The 24,991-nt window shown below is 38.3% G+C and overlaps 1 protein-coding gene across 1 annotated transcript; it reads left to right on the plus strand.

Annotated features, from left to right (window-relative positions):
• Window positions 1-2,661: 2,661 nt before the first annotated feature.
• On the plus strand, window positions 2,662-15,557 carry LOC132546158 (mucin-17-like). The gene is made up of 2 exons (XM_060209865.1): window positions 2,662-4,846; window positions 15,187-15,557. Exons 1-2 carry the CDS (start codon window positions 2,662-2,664, stop codon window positions 15,555-15,557), a joined length of 2,556 nt encoding a protein of 851 aa, XP_060065848.1.
• The last annotated feature ends 9,434 nt before the right edge of the window (window positions 15,558-24,991 follow it).

The raw sequence follows: 24,991 nt of genomic DNA on the forward strand, positions 1-24,991 counted from the left end.
GGATTATCGAATAGTTGCACGAGTTAGAATATACACATGTACTACTGATGTTCTTTTTCAAATTAGAAATACTTTGTACCAATATTATGGACTATAGTGACGAGTTTCGTAAGATTAAGAACATTGCCAAATCATGGCTTGTCGTCAAATACCAAATGGGCTAGCACCAATTTGGTTTAAAATCACGGCGTTATATATATACAATAATTCTATGGTCCCCATTTACCTACCGTAATATTTCTTAAATTTATATTTTATTGGTCTTGTTACCTGTAGATATATATATATATATATATATATAACCTATATATATATATATATATATATATATATATATATATATATATATATATATTGAATGTTAACACTAATATCTATATCTGTTAAACCACATAATTAAAACCACTATGCAGATGTCCGGAGATACTTAACGCTTACTTCTGGGTCTAAACCCGGTATCGTAAATACACAATCTGTATACCTAGAATTTTTTATATTAACCATTGTTTGTTCGTGATCGTCATAAATAGAAATGTAATCAAAACAGGTGCTTTAATCGACAAATGCACGTGTTTAATTGACAAGTATGTAATTAGGAAATTGCCACGTTGATTGGTATCACGCAGGATTGTGAACTGGAGATATGTATCCCTTGTGTAAATAGGTGTTTCATATATAGCTCCTACCAAGAAATGTATCAGAATCAAGTCCACTGATTGCATTTATGGCATATATAATTTCCAAAGGTCATTTACAGTTTAAAATAACCGTGAAGTTATCTTTATCAACACATCAAAGTATGAAAGGTAACAACTTTTAAAGGTAATTAAACGTGAGAAATACTTCTGACGGGAGAACAACGTAGATACGGACCACCTTGGATTTCTCGTTAAATCGAAATTAGGAAATTGGATTTCACAAGATCATGCATTCTTATGTGCTACACATTATCTGATATATGTCTCACTGGTTCAAATGTTCACTGACAATAATGTTACAAAGGCTACCACTCCAAGTAATTGCAAATGTGAACACTATACATTTTTGTCTTCGTTTTTTTTTTAATCCGAATACTACATATTCATTTTCGAAACGAATTTATAACTAACTTATAGCTATGAATCGACGAAAGCGATTATCAGTTTTGTTTGAAAGTACTGTATATAAAGAATAACCAATAATTTTTTACACAAGCAAGCGTACTTGTTTTTATTCATCCACTCACACCATTCATTAAATTTCACCAAGTACAAGTAAACAGTCCGTATAACTTGCGGATTACTGTCAGATGGTTGGTTCCGTCATTATAAAAAGGATACTCCGAGACCTATTTACACAGTTTACACAAGTGATGGTTTAAATCACACTGATATGACACTCGCACTGAAGGAACCATGTAAAATTGACCACTAATGTTTGACAACTCGATCGGAAAGCCTTTAAGGTCAGTGAAATCACTTTCCTAAAAAAAATGGAACACGTATCGACTTCAGTATACATTATCACGTTTAGCTGTGTATGTAAACGTCATATTTACCTGTATATAAGTAGTTAACCTCGGTGATATTAACATGAGAGAGGTCATCCAAAGTCAGAGTAACATAAACCCATTATTATCGATATAATATACGACACAAACACGACACGTTTCAACCAGAACCCAGAACCTCCTTCCCAATCTTATAAATGAAATTATGTTTATAATATGTACATGTATGACCAATGAGAGAGCCAAACATGACTTTCGGAACATTAATGGTTGGGAGGATATATGCATTCTACTTCATCTTGTTTAGAAATAGCGTTTATACACAGTAATGGTGTTTATGAGCAATGAACAATGTGGTTAGTTGGTGTAGGTACATATGTAGGTTGTAATTGTTTACTGGCCTCCAGGCAAATATTACACAGATAAATAAATCTAATTTGTATACAAATATGTTGTAGAGAGTGATCAATACCCGAACCTTGAGCGAACGCCTGTATAATGAATGATTAATAGAACCCAAACATCTACACATACATACGTGAGTTATATCAATGTTATAATGGCGAGTTTACAACATTTTGTCAAATCGATAATTATCTAAATTAAATCTCCATATATGCCTTTTATGTGTTTGTCTTGTGTTACCACCCGTCATTCTATATAGTCTAACACATATGTATGTATATATATATACACATAGATCTACCAGGTCCAGAGATACTTAATCACATATTGCCTGTGTACCTGCCAGCACACAATGAGGTGCAAAACGCTCAAAAGACTTGCTCTTCCGAGTGATCGCCGCCTTGTGGTGCTGAAAGCAGTGTTTGCGAGTTCTTTTGTATAACCAGACCGATCATGATGGAACTCCCTCCATGACAATAATCTATTGCAGTGTTATTTGACAATGTCCGTTCGGAAGTGGAAGGCCGGTATTTAAACACAGTGCTGGAGAAACTCAGAAACGATGGACGGGTTTGTTTAGGAAGTTTAATCGTTTAAAAAGCTTCACAAACAATGTTTTCTTTTGTCATCAGAAATACTATCAGATATTGGATCATATACCGCGCTATCGTGTGAAAAAAACAGGATTGTTTGTTGGATAGTTTGTGATTTTAAGAGGACTAGAATTCATCAGCTGTTTAAATGTGTAAAGTTGCGTGTTTTTAAATATGAGTCAAGTATCGGAGTCTGGTGATTTGCCTCCTAGAGAGGACCTATCACCGACTCACAACAACACCTCCTCTGTACCCGGTCACTACATCAACACGTCAGCGCTCCTCGCACAGGACCCGGATACTCAACATCAACAAATTAGTGAGATTGATTCTGAGATCAGAGAATCCAGTTTTTTGTCAAACGGTGTTGATGATTTCTCGGATGTAGGTGAGTTAGAGTCTGACGTAGAGGATATCGAGAACAATAGCCTACTGTTAGACACATTTAATAAAAGGGAAATTGAGAATGGCGGTGTGTCTAAGCGTACTGTGTCATTCGTGGACCCGTCAGAGCCACAATACGACAACAAAGCCACAATGGAACAGGACGAAAGCATTGAAAAACCCAAAACTACACGTAAATATCTACAACGGAAAAGGTTGAAATTACTGGTGAATAAAGTTATGGAGAAATTCAAAGCCAATGTGAGAAATCAAAGGCCTCTACGTCTGCACATGAACGTGAAACCCAAACAAGCTTGGGACTATGGTCCGCTTACAACGGGTGCTTACAATGACATAGGAGACATGTTTTACACGACCCCGTTTACAGAATGGACAATAGAAGGCCAGATAAATGCAGAGGACACGGACAAATCAGTGGTTCACACACAGGAAGATACGCCCAATGTAGTCGGTTCACCTGAAAAAGAGGAAAGGCGGTTTAACTCGCCTTCTACCGATAATATCACCGTGCTGGCAGACGCTTACATTGTAGATACTGACGAGGACAAACATGTAGAAGAGGAATCTGTCCATATACAGGATTCAAAATCGAGAGCGACGTCAGCTGCTGCGATCTCGACAGTCTGCTCAGATGTTGGTACTGTAGATGTTCCCTTAGTGACCAGTCCGAGGCTGACGTCTACACAAGTCGTATCGGCGGTACAATCGTCGTTATCAGTATCAGAGCCATCGACATCGGTAGCTTTGGCTTCGTCTTCTGAAAATACGCCACTACATGTAGTCACTGTGACTACAGATAATCCGACTCCTTCGCCGACGAAAGGGTTGTCGAAATGTTCGCCTGCCCCTGCGGTGACGTCCCCCGGCAAGCCTGTGCAACGATCAGCACCCGTGACTAAGGTCAACAATCAAATTACGTTTATATCATCGACATATGAAAAGCCGAAGCCAAATGTAACGTTTGCCCGAAGCACCACATCTATTCCTATAAACGTTACTGATCCCATCCACCCTGTCCCTCCGAGTGGTGAAACAGCATTACAGAGGGAGGACACGTGGGGATCACGTGCTCCACTACCCAGTCTAGCGTCCCACGACAGTATGAAGTTTGACGAGGAGAGTTCTGAGACATCGTCTTCATCACCTCAAAACAAACGGAAAATCATAGTGACCCTACCAGATATATCAACAGACGTCGAAGAACAGAAAAAGGTTCAAAACACTCAAATTACTTCTTCGAATGAACCAAGAAACGCATTTCCCAGTGCCAAAACTAGCAAATCGTTACCGAGACAAAGTCGAAAATCACCACCCAATTATACGCTTGAGGGATCGGCTCGAACTCTTGCTCGAAAACAGAGTGACCTCCCTACTCTTAAAATTACAGGTTCCAACGAAGAGGCTTTTTCATCTAGCTTATTCCGTATTGCACCCGGAAATACAACGAAAGGCTCAATCGAAATTGTCACATCAGAAAATGCCTCAGCCGGAAGTGATTCTGTCAGTACACCGGAAGTGGTTGAAACAATTCCACACGTGGCTCCTGCTGTAGCTAGCATACCGAAATTACACGGTGAAAACCCTCTTCTGTCTGTGAAAGGAACGAATGTATCAAACTCGAATCTGGCTGGTGAGTGTATAGCAGATAGTTCTTCATCAGATTCGATTGATCTGTCGAAAAACGCATTAGGTAACAGATTGAGTATTGTTATTGTGAACCGGAAGCGAGCAAAGGCATGCCGACAACGTCACAAACGGAAGTCAGCTCACGAGAGTGAGCCGGAAATTTTGCCGTTTAGGTCATCGTATACCAGAAAAAAGAAAGATATGGAGTATACTGGTCCTTTCATTGAGAGATCGAAGACCCTAGAGTTCCCATCTCTGACTCCAGGGAAGGTCTGGAACCCAGATCTGGAGGCGACGGCAATACGTGCTAACCCAGAAACCCATAAAGGTAAGTACCTAAAGCCAGGCAGAAAGAAGTAATGTAAAGAACGAAAACTTGAAGAATTATAAAGGAAATGTTATCAGCAAGAAATGAGTGAGATAAGCATAATTTGATTACCAAGACACTTGGTAAGATCACACGAAATACGGGGAATATGGCACACTATATCAAAGTAAGGAGGACTATAAAATTGCAAAGTTTTCACAATTGTATTATAATCACGGAATTAAAGGATCACGATTGTATCATCGCAGTGACAGGGTAAAACATTTTCCCAAAATCACATCCGTTAAATTAAGATAAAATATTCAATAAAAGGCTTGGTCTACAGCAAAAAATAAGTTAAAGCCATGAATACAGAGCGAATAAGCTGGCAAAAGTCAGGCAAAATGTAAAGATCAGGGATTTGGAGTAAATAAGTAAAAAAAAATAATGGCATCCAGATCAAATGTGCTGGTAAAGATCAGATATTCCGAGAAAAAAAAGTCAGGTATTAAAAGAAAGTAAGCATAAATAGTCAGGGATTCCGAGAAAAAAGGCATAAAAAGTGAGGGATTCAGATAAATAGGCATAAAAAGTAAGGAATTCCGAGAGAGTAGGCATAAAAAGACAGGGATTCCGAGAGAGTAGGCATAAAAAGTCAGGGATTCCGAGAGAGTAGGCATAAAAAGTGAGGGATTCCGAGAAAATAGGCATAAAAAGTCGGGGATTCCGAGAGAGTAAGAATAAAAAGTGAGGGATTCCGAGAAAATAGGCATAAAAAGAAAGGGATTCCGAGAGAGTAGGCATAAAAAGTGAGGGATTCCGAGAAAAAAGGCATAAAAAGTGAGGGATTCCGAGAAAATAGGCATAAAAAGAAAGGGATTCCGAGAGAGTAGGCATAAAAAGTGAGGGATTCCGAGAAAATAGGCATAAAAAGTCAGGGATTCCGAGAAAAAAGGCATAAAAAGTGAGGGATTCAGATAAATAGGCATAAAAAGTAAGGAATTCCGAGAGAGTAGGCATAAAAAGACAGGGATTCCGAGAGAGTAGGCATAAAAAGTGAGGGATTCCGAGAAAATAGGCATAAAAAGTCGGGGATTCCGAGAGAGTAAGAATAAAAAGTGAGGGATTCCGAGAAAATAGGCATAAAAAGAAAGGGATTCCCAGAGAGTAGGCATAAAAAGTGAGGGATTCCGAGAGAGTAGGCATAAAGAGTGAGGGATTCCGAGAGAGTAGGCATAAAAAGTGAGGAATTCCGAGAGAGTAGGCATAAAATGTGAGGGATTCCGAGAAAAAAGGCATAAAAAGTGAGGGATTCAGATAAATAGGCATAAAAAGTAAGGAATTCCGAGAGAGTAGGCATAAAGAGTGAGGGATTCCGAGAGAGTAGGCATAAAAAGTGAGGGATTCCGAGAAAATAGGCATAAAAAGTCGGGGATTCCGAGAGAGTAGGAATAAAAAGTGAGGAATTCCGAGAGAGTAGGCATAAAAAGTCGGGGATTCCGAGAGAGTAGGAATAAAAAGTGAGGGATTCCGAGAAAATAGGCATAAAAAGAAAGGGATTCCGAGAGAGTAGGCATAAAAAGTGAGGGATTTCGAGAGGGTAGGCATAAAGAGTGAGGGATTCCGAGAGAGTAGGCATAAAAAGTGAGGGATTCCGAGAAAATAGGCATAAAACGTGAGGGATTCCGAGAGAGTAGGCATAAAAAGTGACTAATTCCGAGAAAACAGGCATATAAAGAAAGGGATTTCGAGTGAGTAGGCATAAAAAGTCAGGGATTCAGATAATAAGCATAAAAAGCCATATATTCAGAAAAAAAGGCATAAAAAGCCAGATATTCAGAAAAATAGGCAGGTTAAAATCAGGTTTATAAAGATATATACAGTTAAAAATCAAGGATTCAGAGAAAATAGGCAAAAGTTTGGGATACACAGAAAAAAAGTCACATGATTAGGTAATATAACGTCCGAATTTTGTGAATAATGTGGACACCATATTTGAAGAAAAGCATAATAAGGTAATGATATGACAAAAAAGCAACAGTGCTGATACGAGATAATTGTTTCAGAAAAAATAAAAATAGAAATAATATTAATGATAGAAACAATAGATTTTAAACATACATTGACAGTCACGACAAAGAGAATAAAAGATAGGTTAGACGTAACTCCTGGAGTATCGAGGATGATTTCAGAATATATATATGTAATTCATACTATATAGTGATGTTAACATTCCTTAATGTTGACAAATAAAACTTGATGATAAAAGCTTTCATATTTCAGGGCAAAGTATTTGAAAGAAACCTGCTGATTTATAGAAACTTCCAACAAACGTAATCTTAACATAAAGTATCTTTGGCTATTCAGGTTCTGTGTCTTGTATACAAGTTATCAACGATTCGATCGGGTCTTCATTGACGTGCACAAAGACCGACTTACATAGAATAGTTGGCGATATCGTTAGATTAAGTGGTGTATCTAACCCATTAGAGGCGAGGCAGTTTTCAATAACACGAGATTAATTAACAATGAAATCTTTCTGTAATGTAAAAATCAACAATAATTTAGTATTATAGGCGTGGTAACACAATATTGTATCGCCAACGGTAACAAAACCAGGTAGGAAGGGTCAGTATTAAAATGATTCCTTATTGCTTTAGAAAAGCAAACAGCAGTAAATTTTAGAAATAAAACAGTATTGTAGACATGTAGATAATTAAAACATTAAACTGAAAAACGATAAGATCTGACACAGAACATTCAAACTGAAATATGAAAATCTTATTGTTATTATACTCTCTAACACGCTGATCATCATTTTGCGTGATAAATTATGTTGATACTGCTCGGTTTCAATAAATTACACACCGATCCGCACAGAATATTTACGAGCAAGAACTGAGGACCGATTAGGCTCTAAAGCTGCGTTAATCCAGAGTGTTTACGCGAGTGTACACTCATGTTCTCAATAATGAATTACAGACCGCAGGATTTACTTAAATCCATCACCTTAACGAACTGTACCTGGTAATAGAAGAGCTCAAAATTGATGAAATACCACACTAGTTTTGAGCAATACAGAAAAATAATGTTCATGTGTTACATTGGTAAAAAAAAACAAAATTGGGAGATAAAAGCTGAGCAGAAAACTCAGTAAACCTTTCACGAATACCTGAATTATTCTTTATTTTATAAGTGTCAGCGTAAATCTTTCGTTTCTTCATATTGTAACATAGATAGTTTCTTTGCTTTTGTGTTTGGAGAGTCTGTTATCATGTCGATATTTTCTTTGTTGCTTTTTGTGAGAGTGCAACACATCGTAGGAAATTGACAAAAGATGCTGTAAGTCATCAACCATATCCCTTCTTACACCCCCCTCCCCCCCACCCCGTTTCAGCTCACCCCTTTTTAACATTAAACATATCCCCTCTCGATCCCTTACAACACACCCCATCTAAACATCAACCACATCCCCTCCCGACCCCCTACAACACAACACATCTAAACATCAACCATATCCTCTCTCGACCCCCTACAACACACCCCATCTATACATCAACCACACCTCCTCTCATCCCCTAAAACACGACACATCTATAACAACAACCATATCCCCTCTCGACCCCCTACAACACAACACATCTAAACATCAACCATATCCCCTCTGTATCCCCTACAACACAACACACCTAAACATCAACCATATCCCCTCTGTACCCCCTACAACACAACCCATCTAAAACATCAACCATATCCCCTCTCCACTCCTACAACACAACCACCTAAACATCAACCATATCCCCTCTCCACCCCCTACAACACAACACATCTAAACATCAACCATATCCCCTCTCGACCCCCTACAACACAACAGATCTAAACATCAACCATATCCCCTCTGTACCCGCTACAACACAACCACCTAAACATCAACCATATTCCCTCTCGACCCCCTACAACACAACCACCTAAACATCAACCATATCGCCTCTCCACCCCCTACAACACAACCACCTAAAGAACAACCATATCCCCTCTCGACCCCCTACAACACAACACATCTAAACATCAACCATATCCCCTATCCACCCCCTACAACACAACCACCTAAACATCAACCATATCCCCTCTCCACCCCCTACAACACAACCACCTAAACATCAACCATATCCCCTCTCCACCCCCTACAACACAACCACCTAAACATCAATCATATCCCCTCTCGACCCCCTACAACACAACACATCTGAACATCAACCATATCCCCTCTCGACCCCCTACAACACATCTAAACATCAACCATATGCCTCCCCTTTAACTATCCAGTAGAGGAAATCACGTGTGAGAAATCTAGCTATATATTGATAAGAGGTACTATGTACAATACACCTATACGTTATTGACTTGATAATGAACACTACATTCATTATATAAGAATATATGGAGTCCTCTGGGCTGTGGAGATGGGGCGGGTGATAACTTAAAGCAATGATCCTATTGACCTTAGACGTGCTAGTTATTACACTACCACCGTGTCCTGACGTGTGAACATTTCAATCAAGGACGACGGAAATAGATAATTAATATTCATAAACACTAATTGAAAACAAAACACACTCCAGACACATTGACGGCAGAGTCATAATCTTTATTCATAAATACAAATTGAAAAATAAATTAAAGAAAACAGACATTTAGCATGTTTGGCACGAACCTTCAAGATCACGCACATCATGCATCTTACGACGACAATTTTTTATTACGTCTGTCTTGGTCGGTCTATAAAATCATGAAGAATAGTTTTAAAAAATCACGAAAACAACAACATGACAACATGACAACATGATCATCAATCAAACTCGAATTCCACAAACCTAGAGTAAAATATGAACAAAAGAAAGATTTACACGGAGACTCCTGAACAAGTACAAGGAGAATAAGTCCATGTGTTCCGGAAAAGAAAGCGTCTTCTGCTTCAGCGACGACACCCGCAATGTAAACCTTGGTCAATCCAAGTAAGTAATGTCACGTTGTAGAATGAGAGAAATGTATACAACAACGGAACCAACAGGCAAACTAACGAGTATCAAGTACGTCCAGCTTCATGCCACACAAAGAAATAGATTATTTCTCAATGAGATCATCATGGCGACCATAAAACTTCCTCATAATTTTCATCAACCTGTAGCTATTTAACCTTGGTGTTACGAGTGTGTCAGTCAGTTGACGACTTCTTGACCGAAAATTGTGATTATGGGAATATTGCTATCTAGAAAAGGAAAGTTTAAAATAGGGAAATTGAAATCATCACGCTTATCATATAGCTTGATGGAAAGCTGTCCATGTTGCTTTCGTTGTAGGAGAAGATCGAGATAAGCAGTCTGTCGTATCTATATGATGGACGTGGTCAATACATTTCTTGAAGGTGAAATTAAACGACTTTGCAAGGTCTTTATGACCTGTTTTAATAAGCTCTTCAATAAAAATTTTGTATGAAAACAAAACCAAGTCAGCCAACAATGGGTGCAGTTGGTTCCCATAGGTATTCCAATAGTTTGTTGAAAGATCTTACCACCAAACCCGACGAAGATGTTGTCAACCAGAATCTTGATCACTTTTATGATTTCGTCCTCCGTATAGTTCTTCTTTGATTAAACACTACGAGGAAAAATTGGGAAATATTATTACAATCTTCTTTCATCATGTAATACATTGTACACGCAGTGCATTTCAGTGGGATAAACCTGGAAGCTTTACCTACCGTCACAGTTACAATAAGTTATTCCTCAGTGGCATATAAGTAATTATTATTATATTGTAAATCTTCGAAATATACAATATTTCAATAGCGGTATAATATGATGTTAAGTTAGAACTCGAAAGATTAAAACGGGACAGACTATAAATTTATATGGAAAACATACATGTTTTTTTTATTTTTTATCTATCTTTACGTTTACATAACAGGTCTTTTTATATTATTATCAACTATCTTACATGATTACCACGCCAGTGCCAACCTTTTGTCAGAAAATTCAATGGAATATTGGTCCTTACACAGAACCAACAAATCTAATGATTTTCTCGGGTTGTTAAAATACATACATGTTCGATTATTACCCAATTATTCTACCTGTTAAACCCCACGGTGTTTGTATTGAACCACTCGATATTATACAGCGGTTCTGTCAGAATTCAATTTTACTTTATTGTTATAAGAATTTATTTAGCAAATACAGTCCTAAGATGTAATTCAAAACAAATATGTTCGAGTATGTGTTGAATCTATATCCATACTAATTGTATTTGACGTTTAGATATAGAGACACAGTAGGGTAACGCAGAATTCTTTACCTCATCTGAGGGAAAATTGAACACATAACCATGTGCTATGGTAACAATGAATATATCTAACAAGTTGTATTGGAAAATTGATTTTGCACATAATTATATGTACGTAAAATATTACGGAATTAGACTGACGACATACTTTGTGGAATCGATGTTGTCCGTACATAGTTTACATAAAAATAAATCAACTTTATTTAGTTTACAACAATTAGTGAGAAAAGTTTTTTTCAATCTTATATTAATCACTCTTGTTGACCCACATGGTTGGACAGGTGATCCCCTACCTTTTCACGTCCGTTCCGGGAATCGAACTCAGGACGTCAATGTGAAAGGCGAGTGCGTTATCACTGCACTCCCTGACCACGAGCAGTTAGTGTGGCTTATGTAGCGTAACCGAATATTAGCGCATTATCAGTATTTCTTTAGATGAGCACATTGATGAATATAAAGAATACACTAAAGCGCTAAAATAATATCAAACCAAAATATGTACATTTACAGTATGTCGTATTGAAAAAAAAAATTATCAGATATGTTCATATTTGATTCCAAGTGTCAGCTGTACATAAGAAACTTGTATTATATAATTCTGGATTGACCGGCTAAACCAGTTACAGAAATAGATAAATGTATATTAAAGTCTAACTGGATCAGTTAGTCCTGTGATACAGAACAATGCTACATCATTTTATCTTGATATAGACCTCTTGTCATGTTGCCATCTCCTCCATTAACCGATTTCCACGTTCAATTTCACGATAATGCCATATATTAACAATTAACATTTATGTCATATATATTAATGTCTGATATAAGAAATAGTTGGTTTCTATCATCCATTTAGATTCCTATTAATCTTTACCTATAACTCGAACAAGGCCAGATGTCCTAGATTATTCTTTGAGTGACGTCTGGCAGGACAACCAAATGTTTATCCATGCAATAGTAATTGAAATCATATGTATGTACACCAACAGGTGTCGTGTTTCGTGAATATTAACCTAAAGGTTGCGCCATTCGGAGACGTTTATGACATACGAGTTAGGAATACTTCCAAGTCCACCTACATGTAAGGAACATCTCAAGATTGATCACAATTTAGATCCATCAACAGGAGCACGCTTACAATTCTTAGGCCAGGCAACTTAACCCATATTATCACAACTACAATACTCTCAAAATGTGAAGCCATTATTCTGTTCAATACGACTATGTCTTTGTAAACGCTCCAAATTATTACACACATGTAACTTGAACTACTAAAACCGTGATACCGCATGACATTAAGGTCAAGGTCACAATCAACTTAGAGGCGTTTGTTTTCCGACATCCACTTAAAAGCTGAATATAGATAGGCTTAAGTGAATTATTTTATTTTGAGATTCATTTAGATGTAATTGGATAGGTGTAGTATTGCTGAACTAAGTATAGTTTTTCTAACCTAAAGATATCCCGGTAGACAATATAAAACTATCCTTGATAATCCAACAATCAGTTATTTGGAGGGAACCTTTAAGTTCATATTTCATGTACATATTTTGTTAACAACAACACCCTGATTCTAGCTTTTATCCGTCTTTATTTAAATTTCAAATTTAGATTTTCTTTTCCATCACGTCGGATTATGTAAATGTTTAGTTCCCGACGAGAATAATCAAATTGTTTATTCACCTATCCTTAGATAAATGGATGTGTTTTAACCTAAGTCACTACTAAAAGCATGTAAACACAAATAACGGGTTGAACGGAAACACAGTGGGGTGTCAGACTGAGGTGCGTGTTGGGGCTTTGTGGGGTGACCTTATGTAGTAACGGACCATAGGGCCCTCTAACGTGGGAAGTCTAATATACACAATGAACACTCAACACCTTATTTGAACAACAATCTTTATTTGAATCTTCATAAATATGAATACGAAGTCAAAGAAATGCTGGCATACTGTTTAACTGCTAATGATATTAATTTTAAAAAAAAACATATATATATATTTTTTTAAAAGTGATGATAAATAAGGGACATGTATTTACTTTTAAAGACATATTTAAAGTGTAATGATTCATCGCTAGAGAAAAGCGCCATTGTGTTGATGTGTTGTGTTAAACAACATTGTTACCTGATAATTGCTTCCTGATTTTGCCGTAACATGGAAAAACACCACCAAGACCGTAGTAATAATGATACTTATCTCGTTATTTTTAAAAGCCCATATATATTTTTGACGAACACAAGGTCATTGCAGTTATGTAGTGCCACATGCCCGTAGCGAAACCTCCATTTTAATGATGGCTCACTTTTTAGAGTAACTTCGCGAAGAGTGACAACTCTATCGTCTGTCATAAGCTAAATTAAGATATACCATAGCATAATCGATGAAACCTCAATATTGATGAGAAATAGAAGTCACACTCTGAATTCTGCTGGATTTTGATAAAAAAATCATCATTTTGAAACGTATCAGAATCGGAATATTATATATAATCGCCCGTACTTTTCCAAGGACACATTGTCCTGGTACATACACATGTACAACCTTACCAATGCCTGCTAAAACGATGGCTTTCTTCTGTATTTTCACGAAGATTACAAAATTACAAAAAAGGCTACATATAATTTTAACCACTTGTACATTTTTCATGTCTCCCCTCCTTAGTCTACCATTTCGACAGTATCTTCTTGCGATATGAACTTTTGACAAACATCAAGATAAAAACACGATATACAGTTAATGACAAATGGTTGCTAGTTTCAAACAATCTCGTATAGTTTAGTTTCATGATCTTTATCAAACACCTCAACACTTCTCCAAATCCTTAATTCAATTTACCATGATAAACATAATCTGTGACAAGACAGCTACAGACTTCCTGTACAAAAAAAGGTTATCGCGACCACAATTCCTGATAAAGGACGCCTCGACACACGAAATGATAGAACGAAAACTTTAATTCAAGACTAAGGACAATACAACATGAGATGATCAGTTTTAGCGGAGTCGAAGCTTATCTGCTCTTTTTATTAGGAAATTTCTCCACTTTCCAATTACAGATCATTTGTGATTCCAACCATATTAAAAGATTATATAACCGAAGATCCATAAGTAATATATTGGACATTCCGGTAGCGGCGCTTGATCACTTTCGCTCTCTGAACCCCTCTCATATTTTACATGGTTTTGTAGTATAGAATCACATTACACCTGCGCACCTGGGTATATGTCACAGTACGGTATTATAAATCACGCGATGTCTTTACAAAACAAGCGAAGATAAGTAAGAAAACTTAATGTCATTTTTATCAACTAAAAACTAGGTATATTTACTCATCTTCGATGCTCCACGGGTTTCGATTACTTTCGCTCTCTGCATCCCTACAACATGTCATGGCAAAACTGAAGGCACTAACGAAGTGCTTTGACTGGTTCCAGGAGAGAAAAAAATAATCGAAGATTACAAAATAGCGATACCCAACTTCAAAGCCATTGCAATATACCGTTAAGCGACCCGATTTCCTACAGAGAGCGAAAGTGATAGTAACCCCTGAATGATATGTATTATACAAGTCACATAATTGACAACATTTATTACATTTATGATTAAATGCATATTCTATCTGTGCTACGTGTAAACAACATTACTTACTATGATAAACACAAATTTGACTTGTTAGTCTACAGAGAATCTGAGTCAACGTTAACCCTCTGAAGGTCATTCTTTTTAATCATGGTCCCGCCTCTGTGTAGGGAAAGCATTCACATAAGAAATCAAGATAGATGTCAAAATGATAATAAATTTTCGCTCTGTTTATATTTCCTATATATATAGCTACTAAGCTACGATGTTGGTGATATTATGACATAATAACATCTTAGAATAATCTTTAGCATGCATTGAAAATAAATCTTACTGAGGTCAGACCTTAATTGTCCCTTAGTAAACATTATTGCTACCCTAATATCGTGTCAAATTATTCAACTTTATAATATGATAATTTCTGTTCTATTTTATTTCAGATTCAAAAAAGAACTTAAAGTCGCCCAAACTGACGTGTCTACGTGGCTCTTCTGACAAAGATGTTAACCCACTGGGCAGTGTACCTCAGTCCTACAAGCTCAACGGACACATGTCTGATTTCCTGTACCGAGTATTCGTCCGACAGAACCTTGCCTCTCAATCAGGAAGTGCGGGCAAGAAACCAACTCAGTCGCCATTACCGGAAGTGCCTTCGACTTATAAGCCTTTCCGTTCGTTAACATTTGTTCAGAGTAACCCGTCTGTGCGGCTGTATAGACAGCCAAACTGGTCCCCGGATAAAGCGTCTTTCAGTGCTGAAAACAGTGTTAAACTTGGGATTGTCAACAATCCGTCATTTGTTGTTCTTTAACGATATTATTTAGCACATTCTTAATCTTTAAATAATTGATATTCGTTTTGTTTAAAACGAATGTAACCTGGAAACAAAATATGATGTAAATATATCACTTTCATTTTGGGATTATTTAACGAGACCCCAAATAAATAATGTACATTGTCTTGGTTCATGTATTCTTACAAATATGTACAGGTGTGTCAGAATCAACCATCAGATAGCGTGTTTATATCTACTCTATATATCGAGACCTGCTCTCTACTGGATTCTTTAATCCTACTCAAAATCTGCCTGGACAGCGGTAACCAAATTTGTGGTGGATATTATGTAAAAATCGCGAGCATTGTTTTTAGTTGAATCGAAATCCAGAAAGGTGCATGTTCTTTATTTATTCAATAAGTTTAGTAGAGAACTTCCAATACCACTCGCTCTCAAAATATATATCTCACTGTCCAGTACACTTTATGTAGCGTATATTGTTATTCTGCGAGTTCATTTACACTACCAGTCGATATATAAGGTCAGCGCATGTATCATTTGATCCTGTCACAAGAAAGTATATAAGATGAAAGATAAGTATTAGGTCATGTGTCATATGGACCTAAGCGCTCCAAAAACACAAAAAGAAAATACCAACATGTCAACATAACCATAATTCAAACTCAAATTTAACTCAATAAAACAATGTCAAAACATGGACAAAAGAAAGATTTTCATGGAGATTCATGAAAAAGTACAAGGAGAATAAGACCAAGTGTTTCTGTAGTGTTAGCGTCTTCGGCTTCTTCGACGACACCTGCCATGCAGACCTTTATCGTTACGAGTAAGTAATGCCATGTCCTCAAAGGAGAACAAGGTGTACAACAACTAACCAACAGGCAAGCACGTCTAGCTTCATACCGCATAAAGAAACAGAACATTTCTCAATGAGATCATTAATGACGACCGTAAAATCTACCCATAGTTTTCATCAACCTGTATCTTTTGAAACTATGTGTTACGAGTTCGTCCGTCAATGTCCAGTTAACACCAGAGTATCGGATGATTTCGTAATTGGATTTGCTTGAAATTTTGACAAATCTTCTACATCATTATATACATGTAATATCACAATATTCCCCTCCTTATTAAATAATCTCAACACAGTATCGTATTTCGGCTATACAGATATCAGTAAATTACTCCATGGTTAAAATTCTACCTAGACACAATATCTTTAACATTCTTATTCAAAAGCACCGTTAGGGTATGCGTCATGACACCAAAATATTCCTTTACGGAGTCTTAAATATTTTGCTTGGTTTGGCATTGATGTTGATTACATAACAATGTAACTTTTTTTCATTGATAATCAAGTTATTGGCAATATGCAACGTGTCCTGATTATTACGAAAGATATACAATTGAGCCACCCTTCACAACTACCTGACTCGTAAGACATACAGATTGAAATCGGTGCACATTGTTCGGCATGTCTGTTTTGGAACAGCACTGAACCATAGGACATTTTTCTCGCCTGCCAACATGTTTCATGGGAGTAATGTCTTTCCAATACATGACAAAATTATAAGAGATATACGGTTTATCACGTGACATCGTCAAGGACATGTTCATATTTGATTCTGGAATAAGAGGCTACTGCGAGGGACCACCAGTCCCAGAGGTTAGCCGAAAACTGCATGCCGCGTTTTAATACATTCGAATAACGACATTGTTCAGAACATGCACAAGTACTAAACTCATCAGATATATAAAAATTACGAAAGTTACTGAACTATGGGGCAAATGCACTTCCCTTTCTAGATTTTGACTTTTCTTTCGATCACTTAGGATTTTCCTAAATCACCTCCTAGGTTTAAAATGTAGGCCCTAAGCATCACTAATGAGTCTTAGAAGGACGATACAGCTGTATGATGTAGCATCACTGACGAGCCCTAGAATGACAAAACAGCTGTATGATGTAGCATCATTGACGAGCCCTCGAATGATAGAACAGCTGCATGATGTAGCATCACTGACGAGCCCTAGAATGACAAAACAGCTTTATGATGTAGAATCAGTGACGAGGTCCTAGAATGACAAAACAGCTGTATGATGTAGCATCACTGACGAGTCCTAGAATGACAAAACAGCTTTATGATGTAGAATCACTGACGAGCCCTAGAATGACAAAACAGCTGTATGATGTAGAATCCCTGACGAGTCCTAGAATGACAAACAGCTGTATGATGTAGCATCACTGACGAGTCCTGGAAGGACGAAACAGCTGTATGATGTAGAATCACTGACGAGCCCTAGAATGACAAACAGCTGTATGATGTAGAATCACTGACGAGCCCTAGAATGACAAAACAGCTGTATGATGTAGAATCCCTGACGAGTCCTAGAATGACAAACAGCTGTATGATGTAGCATCACTGACGAGTCCTGGAAGGACGAAACAGCTGTATGATGTAGAATCACTGACGAGCCCTAGAATGACAAACAGCTGTATGATGTAGAATCACTGACGAGGTCCTAGAATGACAAATAGCTGTATGATGTAGCATCACTGACGAGTCCTTGAAGGACGAAACAGCTTTATGATGTAGCATCATTGACGAGCCCTCGAATGATAGAACAGCTGCATGATGTAGCATCACTGACGAGCCCTAGAATGACAAAACAGCTTTATGATGTAGAATCAGTGACGAGGTCCTAGAATGACAAAACAGCTGTATGATGTAGCATCACTGACGAGTCCTAGAATGACAAAACAGCTTTATGATGTAGAATCACTGACGAGCCCTAGAATGACAAAACAGCTGTATGATGTAGAATCCCTGACGAGTCCTAGAATGACAAACAGCTGTATGATGTAGCATCACTGACGAGTCCTAGATGGACGAAACAGCTTTATGATGTAGAATCACTGACGAGGTCCTAGAATGACAAACAGCTGCATGATGTAGCATCACTGACGAGTCCTTGAAGGACGAAACAGCTTTATGATGTAGAATCACTGACGAGTCCTAGATGGACGAAACAGCTGTATGATGTAGCATCACTGACGAGTCCTAGATGGACGAAACAGCTGTATGATGTAGAATCACTGACGAGCCCTAGAATGACAAACAGCTGTATGATGTAGAATCAATGACGAGGTCCTAGAATGACAAACAGCTGCATGATGTAGCATCACTGACGAGTCCTTGAAGGACGAAACAGCTTTATGATGTAGAATCACTGACGAGCCCTAGAATGACAAAACAGCTGTATGATGTAGAATCACTGACGAGACCTAGAAGGACAAAACAGCTGTATGATGTAGCATCACTGGCGAGTCCCAGGACAAAACAGCTGTATGATGTAGCATCACTGACGAGACCTAGAATGACAAAACAGCTGTATGATGTAGCATCACTGACGAGCCCTAGAATGACAAAACAGCCGTATGATGTAGCATCACTGACGAGTCCTGGAATGACAAAACAGCTGTATGATGTAGAATCACTGACGAGACCTAGAATGACAAAACAGCTGTATGATGTAGCATCACTGACGAGACCTAGAAGGACAAAACAGCTGTATGATGTAGCATCACTGACGAGCCCTAGAATGACAAAACAGCTGTATGATGTAGCATCACTGACGAGTCCTGGAAGGACGAAACAGCTGTATGATGTAGCATCACTGACGAGACCTAGAATGACAAAACAGCTGTATGATGTAGCATCACTGACGAGCCCTAGAATGACAAAACAGCCGTATGATGTAGCATCACTGACGAGTCCTGGAATGACAAAACAGCTGTATGATGTAGCATCACTGACGAGACCTAGAATGACAAAACAGCTGTATGATGTAGCATCACTGACGAGACCTAGAATGACAAAACAGCTGTATGATGTAGCATCACTGACGAGACCTAGAATGACAAAACAGCTGTATGATGTAGCATCACTGACGAGACCTAGAATGACAAAACAGCTGTATGATGTAGCATCACTGACGAGACCTAGAATGACAAAACAGCTGTATGATGTAGCATCACTGACGAGTCCTGGAATGACAAAACAGCTGTATGATGTAGCATCACTGACGAGACCTAGAATGACAAAACAGCTGTATGATGTAGCATCACTGACGACAAAAGACCTAGAATGACAAAACAGCTGTATGATGTAGCATCACTGACGAGACCTAGAATGACAAAACAGCTGTATGATGTAGCATCACTGACGAGACCTAGAATGACAAAACAGCTGTATGATGTAGCATCACTGACGAGACCTAGAATGACAAAACAGCTGTATGATGTAGCATCACTGACGAGACCTAGAATGACAAAACAGCTGTATGATGTAGCATCACTGACGAGACCTAGAATGACAAAACAGCTGTATGATGTAGCATCACTGACGAGACCTAGAATGACAAAACAGCTGTATGATGTAGCATCACTGACGAGACCTAGAATGACAAAACAGCTGTATGATGTAGCATCACTGACGAGACCTAGAATGACAAAACAGCTGTATGATGTAGCATCACTGACGAGACCTAGAATGACAAAACAGCTGTATGATGCAGAATCACTGACGAGACCTAGAATGACAAAACAGCTGTATGATGTAGCATCACTGACGAGACCTAGAATGACAAAACAGCTGTATGATGTAGCATCACTGACGAGACCTAGAATGACAAAACAGCTGTATGATGTAGCATCACTGACGAGACCTAGAATGACAAAACAGCTGTATGATGTAGCATCACTGACGAGTCCTGGAATGACAAAACAGCTGTATGATGTAGCATCACTGACGAGTCCTGGAATGACAAAACAGCTGTATGATGTAGCATCACTGACGAGCCCTAGAATGACAAAACAGCTGTATGATGTAGCATCACTGACGAGACCTAGAATGACAAAACAGCTGTATGATGTAGCATCACTGACGAGACCTAGAATGACAAAACAGCTGTATGATGTAGCATCACTGACGAGACCTAGAATGACAAAACAGCTGTATGATGTAGCATCACTGACGAGTCCTGGAATGACAAAACAGCTGTATGATGTAGCATCACTGACGAGACCTAGAATGACAAAACAGCTGTATGATGTAGCATCACTGACGAGACCTAGAATGACAAAACAGCTGTATGATGTAGCATCACTGACGAGACCTAGAATGACAAAACAGCTGTATGATGTAGCATCACTGACGAGACCTAGAATGACAAAACAGCTGTATGATGTAGCATCACTGACGAGACCTAGAATGACAAAACAGCTGTATGATGTAGCATCACTGACGAGACCTAGAATGACAAAACAGCTGTATGATGTAGCATCACTGACGAGACCTAGAATGACAAAACAGCTGTATGATGTAGCATCACTGACGAGACCTAGAATGACAAAACAGCTGTATGATGCAGAATCACTGACGAGACCTAGAATGACAAAACAGCTGTATGATGTAGAATCACTGACGAGACCTAGAATGACAAAACAGCTTTATGATGTAGAATCACTGACGAGACCTAGAATGACAAAACAGCTGTATGATGTAGAATCACTGACGAGACCTAGAATGACAAAACAGCTGTATGATGTAGCATCACTGACGAGCCCTAGAATGACAAAACAGCTGTATGATGTAGCATCACTGACGAGACCTAGAATGACAAAACAGCTGTATGATGTAGCATCACTGACGAGACCTAGAATGACAAAACAGCTGTATGATGTAGCATCACTGACGAGACCTAGAATGACAAAACAGCTGTATGATGTAGCATCACTGACGAGACCTAGAATGACAAAACAGCTGTATGATGTAGCATCACTGACGAGTCCTAGAATGACAAAACAGCTGTATGATGTAGCATCACTGACGAGACCTAGAATGACAAAACAGCTGTATGATGTAGCATCACTGACGAGACCTAGAATGACAAAACAGCTGTATGATGTAGCATCACTGACGAGACCTAGAATGACAAAACAGCTGTATGATGTAGCATCACTGACGAGACCTAGAATGACAAAACAGCTGTATGATGTAGCATCACTGACGAGACCTAGAATGACAAAACAGCTGTATGATGTAGCATCACTGACGAGACCTAGAATGACAAAACAGCTGTATGATGTAGCATCACTGACGAGACCTAGAATGACAAAACAGCTGTATGATGTAGCATCACTGACGAGACCTAGAATGACAAAACAGCTGTATGATGTAGCATCACTGACGAGACCTAGAATGACAAAACAGCTGTATGATGCAGAATCACTGACGAGACCTAGAATGACAAAACAGCTGTATGATGTAGAATCACTGACGAGACCTAGAATGACAAAACAGCTGTATGATGTAGAATCACTGACGAGACCTAGAATGACAAAACAGCTGTATGATGTAGCATCACTGACGAGACCTAGAATGACAAAACAGCTGTATGATGTAGCATCACTGACGAGACCTAGAATGACAAAACAGCTGTATGATGTAGCATCACTGACGAGCCCTAGAATGACAAAACAGCTGTATGATGTAGCATCACTGACGAGACCTAGAATGACAAAACAGCTGTATGATGTAGCATCACTGACGAGACCTAGAATGACAAAACAGCTGTATGATGTAGCATCACTGACGAGACCTAGAATGACAAAACAGCTGTATGATGTAGCATCACTGACTGGAGACCTAGAATGACAAAACAGCTGTATGATGTAGCATCACTGACGAGACCTAGAATGACAAAACAGCTGTATGATGTAGCATCACTGACGAGACCTAGAATGACAAAACAGCTGTATGATGTAGCATCACTGACGAGACCTAGAATGACAAAACAGCTGTATGATGTAGCATCACTGACGAGACCTAGAATGACAAAACAGCTGTATGATGTAGCATCACTGACGAGACCTAGAATGACAAAACAGCTGTATGATGTAGCATCACTGACGAGACCTAGAATGACAAAACAGCTGTATGATGTAGCATCACTGACGAGACCTAGAATGACAAAACAGCTGTATGATGTAGCATCACTGACGAGACCTAGAATGACAAAACAGCTGTATGATGTAGCATCACTGACGAGACCTAGAATGACAAAACAGCTGTATGATGTAGCATCACTGACGAGACCTAGAATGACAAAACAGCTGTATGATGTAGCATCACTGACGAGACCTAGAATGACAAAACAGCTGTATGATGTAGAATCACTGACGAGACCTAGAATGACAAAACAGCTGTATGATGTAGCATCACTGACTAGAATGACAAAACAGCTGTATGATGTAGAATGAGACCTAGAATGACAAAACAGCTGTATGATGTAGCATCACTGACGAGCCCTAGAATGACAAAACAGCTGTATGATGTAGCATCACTGACGAGACCTAGAATGACAAAACAGCTGTATGATGTAGCATCACTGACGAGACCTAGAATGACAAAACAGCTGTATGATATAGCATCACTGACGAGACCTAGAATGACAAAACAGCTGTATGATGTAGCATCACTGACGAGCCCTAGAATGACAAAACAGCTGTATGATGTAGCATCACTGACGAGTCCTGGAATGACAAAACAGCTGTATGATGTAGCATCACTGACGAGACCTAGAATGACAAAACAGCTGTATGATGTAGCATCACTGACGAGCCCTAGAATGACAAAACAGCTGTATGATGTAGCATCACTGACGAGCCCTAGAATGACAAAACAGCCGTATGATGTAGCATCACTGACGAGCCCTAGAATGACAAAACAGCTTTATGATGTAGCATCACTGACGAGACCTAGAATGACAAAACAGCTGTATGATGTAGCATCACTGACGAGACCTAGAATGACAAAACAGCTGTATGATGAATTTTTATTCATTATTTGGCTCTACTGGATCTTATATAAATTTGTATTAAATGGTGCTATTCACAGATGTGTCTTTTTTTTACAAGAGTCGTGAACTATTAGTGGTGTTCAAAATCCCTTTTATACTTCCGTCGTTTTAATGAAAGAGTCCAGGCAAACGTTATAATCGACAATACATGTTAAACTTTTATCGGCTAAATAAGTGAAAGAAAAAGATAGGATAAAATGTTAACTACATGTAATCACAGTGTCTTCAACGAATACCCAACTCGTGGTCCGTATTAGTTTATGTATTTTAGTAATTATGATACATGTGGGTTGGGAATTTGTGCCAAGTCTCCGTGCTTGTAGTAGCGGAGAACGTTCTGTGTTAAGCCTTCTAATATAAATTTACTTGATTCATACACAGCTTTAAAACGTACTTTTCATCAGTCTTCTCAAAAGACGGCGAAACTCAACTGCAGCAATAACATCGCTCTATAGACAACAAGACGATTCACATATAGTGTGTTTTCTAGCGGCAAGGGAAGCTCGGTTTTAGGTGAACAGTTATGTCTCACATCGTCCAACAGAACTTTATTTTGTTCGTTTTCGATTGCTGAAGTACTGTACCCATTCGAACATGATCATATTTGCTTCTGGAACAAATAACATATAAGTCGAGATATTTAAATCTTGTTGATAGGAATATAGAGTTTGATATTTTTACCTTATGAAACGACTTGAATATAGAGTCATTCCGTGCTTCCTAGCTCCAGACAATGCAATGTACAACTTTGTTAACATCCCGTTCATTCGAAATGACAGAATGGAAATCGCTTAATGCTTACTGATACATCTGTGTCATTAGCTTACTAGGAGCGTTTGAATCTGCTCTTTTACGGGGTTACGTTGTCAACTAGCTTTTTTTTTCCTCAAGAATATACCAGGGATGAAATCGCCATTGATGGTTCTGGTTGTTAATGTCGAGTTTAGTGGTAATTATAAGATCTGCAAATGGAATATTGTCATACCTATGAGAACAAACAGTGTCCTTCTCTTGGCTGAAATGTTTTTGTTTTCGAACGAGGTTGCGTGGTCAAATTTAAAAACTTATCAAAACCTTAAAGTTCTTCATTTTCACGTTTAGATATATTGATTATGTCGTATCTTAAATAAGAAGTATAATCATCGAAAGGACACGATCTTTTCCTACCGATACCCTCAGCGTAATGTTTTTGAGTTCTCTATTGTGAAATTTGCATTTCTAGCTAAAGCATTCCAACTTCCCCAGGCTATATTGTTGAAATGTCAGAGTGGTTCAATATTCACGGCTTATTCCTATTCCTGGCTTTCTGCCACTGACATATTTACAACCCAGGGATTTGAGAGACACATGTTGATGAAGACAATGCGGAAGTTACATTGTCGGCTTTGTGTAAGTGTTCCATGCCTGTTAGTGTACCTGATAGTTTCGTTGTTTTACGTTTGTTCTAATTTCAAAAATCCATGAAGATTTTGAGTAAGATTTCAATATCGGGCGCATGTTTACGATGAGGTAGAAGACGCTTACTTTTCCTG

This window comes from Ylistrum balloti, unplaced genomic scaffold (assembly GCF_031769215.1).
Source record: "Ylistrum balloti isolate Yb309-2 unplaced genomic scaffold, AGI_CSIRO_Ybal_v1 Utg369876, whole genome shotgun sequence".
Classification (NCBI taxonomy): Eukaryota; Metazoa; Mollusca; class Bivalvia; order Pectinida; family Pectinidae; genus Ylistrum; species Ylistrum balloti.

What these genes read in the sequence shown, in the direction of transcription:
- LOC132546158 (XM_060209865.1), top strand. Translation starts at nt 2,662, where the DNA reads ATGAGTCAAGTATCGGAGTCTGGTGATTTGCCTCCTAGAGAGGACCTA. An exon ending in TAACCCAGAAACCCATAAAG is followed by an intron (nt 4,847 to 15,186) that starts GTAAGTACCTAA and finishes ATTTTATTTCAG; the next exon opens with ATTCAAAAAAGAACTTAAAG.